Source organism: Nematolebias whitei, chromosome 1 (assembly GCF_014905685.2).
Source record: "Nematolebias whitei isolate Nwh7 chromosome 1, NemWhi1, whole genome shotgun sequence".
Lineage (NCBI taxonomy): Eukaryota > Metazoa > Chordata > Actinopteri > Cyprinodontiformes > Rivulidae > Nematolebias > Nematolebias whitei.
This window is the reverse complement of record NC_056498.1, coordinates 88,578,028-88,588,616: the sequence shown is the minus strand read 5'-3', so window position 1 is coordinate 88,588,616 and position 10,589 is coordinate 88,578,028. Positions and strand designations below refer to the sequence as shown.

At 40.7% G+C, this 10,589-nt stretch overlaps 1 protein-coding gene across 1 annotated transcript in view; it reads right to left on the bottom strand.

Annotated features, from left to right (window-relative positions):
- The window catches only part of LOC119407668 (piezo-type mechanosensitive ion channel component 1-like), a 44,668-nt gene extending 36,417 nt beyond the window's left edge, over positions 1–8,251 (bottom strand). The window contains exons 1-4 of the mRNA XM_037674490.1: positions 8,197–8,251; positions 6,209–6,312; positions 5,983–6,062; positions 4,904–5,084 (exon numbers count right to left, since the gene is read on the bottom strand). Of these exons, the coding sequence (XP_037530418.1) occupies positions 4,904–5,084; positions 5,983–6,062; positions 6,209–6,312; positions 8,197–8,251 (420 nt within the window). The remainder of the gene's footprint in view (positions 1–4,903; positions 5,085–5,982; positions 6,063–6,208; positions 6,313–8,196) is intronic.
- Positions 8,252–10,589: the final 2,338 nt, after the last annotated feature.

Below are 10,589 nucleotides of genomic sequence, written 5' to 3'. Positions count from 1 at the left end.
AAAAAGGTGGTAAAACACAAAGAGCTTTTCATGACATGTGATCACTTAGTGACATCACATGATCTACAGATATTCTGGAAGAAAGTTCCAGGACACTCTAGAGTCCCAGGCGATGACAAGCACTACAATGACCTTGCAGACTCCCTAGCCAAAGAAGGAGCCGTTGACGGACCCACGTGGTCCTTTGACCCCTCCTGGCTACTCAACACTCAGTCGTCACAAGCTACAACTGAGGTAATGGCAGTCACACGCGCACAAGCTGCAGCTAAACCTGCTGATAACACAGTTTCTGTGCGCCCGATGCTGACTGACCCAGACATCATCCAACTTCAGAAGTTGGATCCTGCAATTAACTCGATGATGCTGTATCTGACTGACCCAGACAAATACACTCCATCGAAAGACGAGCTGGATTCCAATCCAGACCTTAAAGTCCTCTTTCAGCTGCGCAAACAGCTAAAACTACTTAAAGGCATCCTAACTTTTGCTCATGGACGGACGTCCTCACCTGTGTTCGTGGTCCCCCATGACCACAGGGGGGTGATGTTAGTCCATGCACATGACCTTCCGTCCGCAGGACATAAGGGTGACAATGCCACGCTGAAAGCATTAAAACAAATTGCTTATTGGCCTGGAATGAAAAAGGATGTCAAGGACTACATAAAAGGGTGCCTGATCTGTGGCCAGTTTCAACCATCCAGACCACTTCACAGAGCACCACTGCATAGTAGAGGCATTGCATTTCCATGGTCGGACCTCCAGATTGACTGGGTCGGACCACTCACTAAGACCTCTAGAGGAAATAAATATTTTCTCACGGTAACCTGCGCGTTTACCAAATGGGTAGAATGTCTACCAGCCCCTAATGACACAGCACAAACCACTGCTATGTTATTAATGAATCATGTATTTTCAAGGTTTGGACTTCCCCTTAGGGTGAACTCAGACCAAGGTACACACTTCACAGGTGAAGTAATGAAGGAACTGTGGAAGACGCTAGGCGTCAAAGCCAACTTCCATATTGGCTACCACCCACAGGCTTCAGGCCAGGTTGAGAGAGCAAACAGGACTGTGGTGAGTATTTTGAAAAAATACGTAGCCGCAAACCACAAGGACTGGGACGTGAAACTCCCTCTGGTCCTCATGGCCATAAGGGCCACTCCACACACGTCGACTGGCATCGCTCCTTTCGAGATGATGACGGGTCGACAAATGACTCTCCCTCTGCACCTGTTGTACCAACCAGGCGATGCTGCCATGGCAACAGCCTACACCACACAACAATACATGAAAGACTTGGAAAGACACCTTAAGAACACTTTTGCTTTCGCACAGAAAAACCTGGAAAAATCAGCTGAAGGACGCAAAGCGTACTACGACCAAAAGGCCTCTCACGAGGAACTCCAAGTGGGAGACAGGGTCTGGTACTACACGTTTGCACCCAAAACTGGGAGAGTAGAGTCCGGGACCGGAACTCTCGCCCGTAAGCTGATGCCCAGATGGACTGGACCCCATCTGATAACCGACAAAGTGTCTCCAATTATCTACCAGATAAAAATCAGTAAAGGCCAAAAAGAGCCAACTGTTAAATGGGTACATCGTAACCAGATTAAACAACACAAGGCGTGCAATAACTCCTTAGGAGACAAAGATCTCACAAAATCTGACCTCGTGGGAACAAGGGTCATCCAAGCAGAAGATAACTAATGGATAATAAACTTAACCATAGTTTAAACTCACAGGACCTACCCTTGATAAAACGGGACAGCGTGACTGAAATCTGGCAACCAGGGTGAGGAGAAGCAGTGAAACGATGTTTCTAGATGCTTAGTCACTACTCTTGTCGATGTTGGAACGTTGTTTAGTTGATTTTGGTATTGTTTCTGAGGTAAGAATGAATTTTGTTGTGTAGTAAGTTAGAGACTAAGAAGCCTTTGACCATGCCAACATGCAGTTCATTCACTAAATTGCAATCTTTGCGGAGTCAATGTATATTATTGCTACCTTGAGTACCATAATCTACATTGATCTCACAACGCTTAAGCCGAACCTACTCGAACAATTCTATTCGGGGGGATAGCTAATTCTTTTTGATAAGTCTCGCCATAGACTTCCAAAACATTTATGGGAAAACCAAACACCCAATCTCAAGTCGTTCGTCTAAAAAGACAACAGACAATTACACCAAACTATATTTTACCATGTAAAGCTAACTTAAACCAAGTTAGAAATGGAAAAATAGTTTGGAACACTCTTCTATAGGCATAAACCCCTGTAGTTACCCCTTTTTCAGCATTCTCCACCCCTTAACTGGTAGTTGTAGCTGTTCCCAACCATAATAGCTTACACACCAGATGCATATAGTTTAAGGCCTTATGTAAAATCCCCTTCATAAGCCCACCTTAAACCACATAATTGCATGACACATTGAACCAGAACGGCACAGGCTGGACGTCGCTGGAGACAACCTTCGCTGGAGGCGACCTGCAATCCTGGCGTTGGTCTCAACTCTTCATCCAGTGGCCGCTTCTTCAGTTCAACCCAAGGGTACCCCTCTGTATGCTGATTAATCAACACTTCCAATCGCTGTGGATTTACCGTTGTGGATTATATGACTTTTTCCAATGGATTACAGACTCTGTTTCCAAGGGGTTAAAGCATTGCTACAATGGAATTATCGAGACGATATGGGATTATAATCAACACAATGGAATACCAAGAACATTGTGGAATTACCTTGACTTTGTTTCCTTGCTGGATTACTTCTGACTTTGGTCTTCCTTGCTGGATTACTTCTGACTTTGGTCTTCCTTGCTGGATTACATCAAGCTCAAGGACATTTGAAGGTCTAAGTTCACGGTTGGAATTCATCTCCATGGACAGGTGATGATTTCCAAAGGGGGGACTGTAGTGAACCTGATGACCTGATGATCTGACCCTTATCTGACCCTGATGACCTCAAATCTACCAGATGGACAGAGACTGTTATTTTCATTGATCTGAATAAGTCTGAGCCATCTGATGACTTTCTTTCTTGAATTAATCAAGCAGAAAAGACAATCCTCTATAATCATTACTGTCTTACAAATGTTTTGATAATCAAATTGTGTTAGTTTCACTCAATGCTTACAGGTTGAAAAGAACTACTCATTTTTATTTTACATAAACAGTAAGTAATGATTTTTATTCCTCATTCAAAGAAGAAATCACCTGAATATGCATTTCTTGATTTTCTGTCTGAAATGAGCCAAGTCGTGAGTATGTGAAAGTTGAAGCTTCGGTCAACTAAATGTTTACTGAAGAAGAAATGTCATGTTTAACTATTCGAGAAGATAATCAGAATAGAGGCTCCAAAAAGTCTGCTTTTCTGCAATAATCTCTCTGTCAGTTGTTAAACAAATTTCATTCTCTGACCTCGACTTTTGATAAACACCTTACGTCAAAACCACTCCTCTTTCTGGTCCATCCACGAATCAGAAAGCTCTGAAGTAAACTCGGAAGTAAACTCATTTAAAATGTGACAACTTCCCGGTTCTAGGGGAGTGCAGTTAGTTCTCAAGGAGTTCAGAAGAGAATTCATGGGGAATTCGAGAGTGCAGTTAGTTCTCAAGGAGTTCAGAAGAGAATTCAGTTATGGAGAGTTTTGGAGTTGGAGTCTGAGAAGATCTGAAAGAGTCTGAGAGCTGCTGACAATGAAGAGTCAGAGTTGCCGAGAATCCAGAGACGTTTTGGGATTATAATTCTGTTTTGAACTAACCACGCACGACTCTCCAAGGATTTTAGCTGTTCTCAACGGAGACGCTGATATCAGTCTGAAGGGTTCTTACTGAGGTGATCTATCGTCAACAAGGTAACGGTTTCTTCTTCGACTAAAGTGTACCTGGGATAAGCTGAGATACCTGATGGGAGCGTGCAATTTCTGGTCAAACAGATTAAATTCCCTCACATATTCCTCTGTAAGATAAATCTCAATTTCCTCTTAAACTCACCTCTCTCTCATAAATCAGTACAGATATTTTTAGAAATATCTGAAGCAAAGTCCTCAAATCACCGCCGAGTGATTTGAAGTTCAATATTTGTGAAACTTGTCTGTTATTATTTTCATATTTTGCCAAATTAATGTAAATGTTTGATGTTAAACTTTGATTCTGAAAATAAATGACTCCATTCATTTGATGGGTCAAAGATAATAACGTCTCTCGTTCGCATTTCTGTTGAATTCAATACACGACATTACAGTCAGAAAGATGAGGAACTCGTGAATATAGTATGCATATAAACGGGGATATATTGTCATACTACAACAAGTGACACGTACCCACGTGACTCACTACATATACATATATATACATATATATATACATATACATACATATACATATACATATATACATATATACATATACATATATATGTATACATATACATATATACATATATACATATACATATATACATATATACATATACATATATATGTGTATATATATATATATATATATATATATATGTGTATATGTATATATATATTATATAAAATATTATACTATTTGAATATTTAATATACCGTTATATTTTTACATTATTAGTGTTTTAGAATATATTTTAGATCTTTTAGCATATTGTTTAGTGTTCGTTTAGCATATATCTTAGAGCCTTATATACTTTTTCTTTTTATACTTTTTTTTTTTTTTTTTTTTTGGGGGTAACTGGGACCTTAAGTACACAATTTCATCCCACCACATGATGTGAATCACAGTAAAGAACCTTGAACCTTGAATTGTGAAGTTGAATAATTTCTCTTTACATCAAAAAGTATCTCTGAAAAGGTTTTCTCTGAACAAGCATACACCATCATAACAGAGTTACTGACCAGTTCTTGGAAGAACGGTTTAAATCTTACCATAGCCCCAAGTCTCAGGCAGGGGTACTGGGCTTTGTCCAGTCCCAGTTGTCTAAGACTCATGGTTCCTACAGTGGTGGGCAGCTCAGGTTCTAGGTCCATGGCCCAGACGTACTGAAGACAGCACAGAGCCAGGCCATACAGCAGGATGAATGGAGAACACAATGTGGCTGCGTGCCGCCTGACAAAAAAAGAATTTTACACAATTCAGGTTCATGGTTTGAAACAAATATATGTAGGTTCAGTCCCTGTGGACTGTTTTTCCTCAGCAAAACACACTTAAATGCTTTCCACACTTTATCAGTACATCTTTAACTCACTGAAGATTAACACATGAGGGAGATGTTCACTTTCACCACAAACATGACAGATTTCTAGTGCTAAACAGATATTCCAGCTACTTTAAAGTGGGGTTTTGTGGAGAAACACATGGGAAACTAATGTTTAACCTGTTTTAGATGGTTAATTAACAAGAGTTTGGTGAAATAAATTCAACAGGACTGATGAACAGCACAGCCATATTTCTGTCAGAAATATAATATTTTTGCAGGAAGTGCACCAGGCTGCACTAAAATTGCCACTACTGGCTGTTGCTGTAGTCTTTGCAAATACCCACTGAAATCTACATATAGCAAACTAATTTGAAACTGACACAGGTGTATAGGCAAATTCTTTTGCATAAGCCGTTATAAAATGTGGGGAACTGGAATTGTTTTAAAACGGCAGCAATCCACTTTGGTCTTAGCGGTGTTCAGATTAGCTTCCAGCTCATCAGTCCTGTCAGAATTACCATAAACTGTATTTCTCTAAACTTAAGTTGTTTTAAAAGCTTTCTACAAAAGGTAAGATGTTAATTCTTTGAATAAAAAATAAATAAAAAAAACACTTTAAAATGGTTTCAATATCCATTTAAGTTCTAAGCACATATCAATAAGTACATAGAACATCCTCCAAAAACCCACAATTTTTATGTGGAGAGGTGTTTTGAATTTATGTTCAACTCTTTCAGAGGAAAAAAAAAAGAAAAGCTTTTTAAAATCACACTATTGATCCGCTGAAGTTACATGTTTTAACAGTACCTGGAACGCAACATCCAGATGAGACAAGCCCACAGCAGCAGAACAAAAGTCAGCCAGCTGTGATATGTGATGCTCCAAACCTAAAAACATCAACAGATTGGAGATGAACAAGAACAGCCGATCTGTGAGGTGAAACGTTAAATATTCACTTCAACGGTCACAAAATAATAAATACTGCATCGATTCAGCGTACCAAACTATTTTTTAGTAGAAAAATGATGATTACCATCATGGCTATGAGAGCGCAGACGTAACTCTGCTGCATGACCACCCTCCCCAACAGGAAAAATGGGCTTTCATTCAGCGCTCCAAAGTGGGTCTCATTAACACCTGCAGTAAAAGTAACACAATCACCACCGACAACATTGCAGCTGCAACTATAAAAATCAGAGTTGGCGAGCTTCAGCTATATTTATGCATTCTGACACGGGGGAGTTGTACCTCTGAATATTTCTGGATAATTTAGACACCATTTAGCCCCAGTAGTTTAGCTCTTCTAATTTAATTTATTTACAATGAAAACAAAAAATACACAAGACAGAAAAGCAAAGTCTGACGGTCGTTTAAAAAAAAACAATCACAGAGCATCAACTGGGACAACATCGCAACACCGTTTGAAAGTCTACAAAAGTCTAGAATTTTTTTAAATAATCAAATTCTCACTCAGTGATATTGCAGTGATAACATAAATGATCAAAAAACAAAATATCCTATTTAGTTTAAATAAAAAATGCATGTACCAGTAATTCATTCTGATTTTTTTTCCCTACTCGCTCTCGCTCAAGGCGGACGCATTTTCCTCTCCCTCCCCTGTTCTCCGCTTCCTCCTGCATTTTTGCTCTGTCTGTATCTCGGAGCTCCTGTTACACATCTTCCGAACGAAAAATATTATGGATCTGGTGAGATGGACGTTCAACACAATCAACAAAATCTTTTCAACAAAACGACAGGGTCCTGGAGAGCCCTCATGTCTGATTCTGATTCTAATTTGAATTGGTTTTCTCCCACGGTACTCCGGTTTCCGACCACAGACCAAAAATGTTAGGCTGACTGGTAACTCTAAATTGTCCCTAGGTGTGAGTTAGAGAATGAATGGTTGTTTGTCTCTATGATGGACTGGAGACCTGTCCAGAGTGTCCCCCACCTCTTGTGCAGTGACTGCTGGATATGGGCACCAGTGACCCTCGTGACCCAAAAAGGAAGAAGTAGGTAAAGATGATGGATGGATGGATATATTTAGACATTTTTAGTTTACTGGCTATTGAGACAAAAAATGTTTAATTTCATTTAATGTATTAAAGAAACATCAAACCTTATAGACATCTTTAAGGATTGAACTTGAATTTGTAAAATGACCGTGGTAGTGGTGGTGGTGGGGCCTTTGGTAGCCATCCATCCATCCATCTATCCATTATCTTTTACCCGCTTCTTCCATTTTGGGTCACTGGGGTCAATGGTGCCCATGTCCAGCAGTCACTGTGTGAGGGGTGGGGTTTACCCTGGACAGGTCACAAGTCCATCACAGGGACACACAGAGACAAACGAGACCCTTTGGTAGCCATAACTATTGAAAGAAACAAAACTGTTTGGGAGATAGTCTAACACTGAAATCAGTGGTGGTGAATGAACTTCAGATCATGGATCAGAACTTCAAGAGATTTTTATTATTTTGGTAAAAGCTCTAGTCTAAATTTAGTCCACGTTAGGGAAAGAGGGCAATTTGTGATTCTCTGTCAAGTAAAATGTCATAAACACATTTCACTGATATCACAAATAACGGATATATAAATATGCTTGGTTTTGTTATTGCAATCTTATCTGTATACATTTTGTTTTCTTGATCTCTATTTATTTCTCCCTGTATTATTTTGTTTAAATGTATCTTGGGCTTTTGGTTAAAGTGACTTTCTGTCTCATATTCCCACTGTGTTTATGTTTCCAAACATCCCACCTGCAACTTTTTCTTTAGATTATTAACCTCAGTATATTTAATTTGAGGGTTTCTTTTCTTTCATCTCTTCATCACTCGACTTTTTGTTGCATCACTCATGTTCTTGGATCTGTTCAGTTTCTTGGTTAAAAGCAAAGGAACTATTTTCCTTTTGTCTACATGGATGTCTGTTTCTTGAGACTTGATCTGTCTTTTGGTCCTACATCTTTACAAACCTTTTGTGACAACAGTTATTACTTGAATGTGAAAAAAACGATTGGTACCTGTGCCTGGTTGACTTTCTTGGGCTACATTTTCTCCTCGACTTACTGAGTCCATGGACACAAGGGTGTTCTATAAAAACATAAAACACAAGTTCACTGAAAATGCATGTCATTTAAGCAATATTTTTCTTTCAATTCTAAAAAAAACATGTCCTGTATAAATGTACTAGTGGTAGTTAAATCTTGCCCTTTGAAAAATAATGCATCTGTGACTTAATTCAGTGGTGGTTATGACAAAAATGGGTAATCACATATGTGGTTTGATCACTTGCAATCAACTTTTTAGGTCCAGGTTGCAGAAAAATGAGAGTAGGCAAGCAGGAGCTTGTGCATCCCTGAGCCAACTCCACTTTGCAGACCAATTGTTGTTCACTAGTGAACAAAACAGTGGCTTCCCTGTTCCTTTGGGTTGGGGAAAGGGTTTGGACTTTTGTTTGCACCTATGCGTCTAGCAGCAGCTTAAGCCCCCAGTATGCTCTCGCATATGTCCGTATGTGGAGGTGCGGAGGTACGTACCTACGCAGGGTATGTCCACGCAAAGCTCAATTTTTACAACCGCATACGCGTAATCGGTGTCGCACAATAAACTGCTCGGCGACGGACTGTTTTGTATGTGACACCAATGTATTAAATTCCCCTTCTTCATCTCTAATCTGGCCTTTTCTTTTGTTTTTTTTGCCAAGAGGCAGTGATCTCTTCCTCCTCCGTTGATGCCATGACTGAAATGGTGAGAAATGAAGGAATTTGTCATGAGCGAATTAAAATCAGGTCCAGCATGGCTGCGGGAGGGTCTGGAGATTTCCTGATGGGCTGGTCTGATGTGTGGGCTGCAGGGCCAGCGCTCCCCATTAAAAAAAATTTTTTTAGATCTTTTTATTAAACATATAAACACAGAACACCGCTGCGGCTGGAGCTGCCAGCTCTTGTTTTTTTTTTTTTTTCCAATCTGTCAATCAATCCAGTAGGCGTGTCAGCAAATGACCAATCGGCGACCTCAATTTGTCCTGAAGGTAAACACCCCTTGTCTGTAGAGCTGCTCTGCAGCCGCTTAGGGTGGATGCTCGAGTATGAAGTCTCAACCCTCTGCGAACAGTACGCACGTACCTCCACGTGGACATACGTACGTACGTGTGAGTATACTGGACGTCTTATAATCCCCAGCCTTTGTTCTAAAGATGCTCTGTGTGGAGGCTCCATTGTCCCTCAGGGGGATGTCAACACCTGTGTACGAGATGACAGTACAACCTGAAGAGTGTGATTGGGAGGAATGGCCTGCTTGATCTGAACCAGAGAGGTGTTTTGTTGTTGGACCTCTGTGCTAGCTGTGGTTAGTCCATAACAAACACCTTGTTTGAGCCTGAGGTTGTTCAGAGGTCCACACAGAATCAGGACACCAAGTCCTGGTACCACTGGGTAATTTACAGTTTCATGTCATCAGATCTGAAGCCATATGTCTTGAAGACTCATGTGCAGAGAGGAGCTGAGCTGTCAACTGTTAACTGATTACCACCTGGTCATAAAATGGATCAGGTAGCTGTTGAAAACGCAGGACAGACACAGTACTCCCAAGAGCGTCTGGCTAGGAACAGCGGCGCCGGATTCATTTTTGAGGTGGGGGGCCTTGGGGGTCTTTCGTCACCTTGCACACTCTATTCATACACACCTTGAATGTCCGGCGCACATGTTCAATTTTGCCACACAGTAATGTAAGTGGGTACATTCACAGTCAACAGATTTGGAAAAGTTTGCAACAAAAGTCATTCTTTAGAAAATGTAAATATAAATATATATGTAACAAAGTGCAGTCATGAATAAGGTGTTCTTTGTTCACAGAGTGGTGTAGATTTAGATATTTCTCTGTTTATCAATAGTAAAGCTTATAATAGTGTCTCTTTTGTTTGTCACCCTGTCATCATCGCTGTTGGAAGAAGAAGAAATATCGGATCAACAGTTCAGGCTCCACCTCCAGTCTTTACACGCAGCTTTTACACACGGAGCATGTTGGAGAGCATTGGCCCGTCCTGGGGCCTGCTGGACCTGCTGGACCTGGACTGCTTTATCACCTTATCTAGTGACATAAAAAAGTAAAAAGACGATCTGAGCGCGCGCAGCGGGAGACCTGATCAGAGTTCAGAGAGAGATGTCTCGGGACTCTGATTCTGGTTCGATGGGGCAGCTGCAGGTTCTGATCTCTGATTAAAGTGGTTTGGACTGATCCGAGTCCTTCATTCTTTCTCTGGACTTTAGCGCAACAAGTTTGACTGAAACAACTTGCAGTTTTGAACCCAAATATTTCTCTACATGGTTTTCTTTTCATTTTAGTGCACGAGCAGCAGCAGGCAGCAGCTTCTCACGAGCAGCAGCTTCTCACGAGCAGCAGCAGCAGCTTCTCA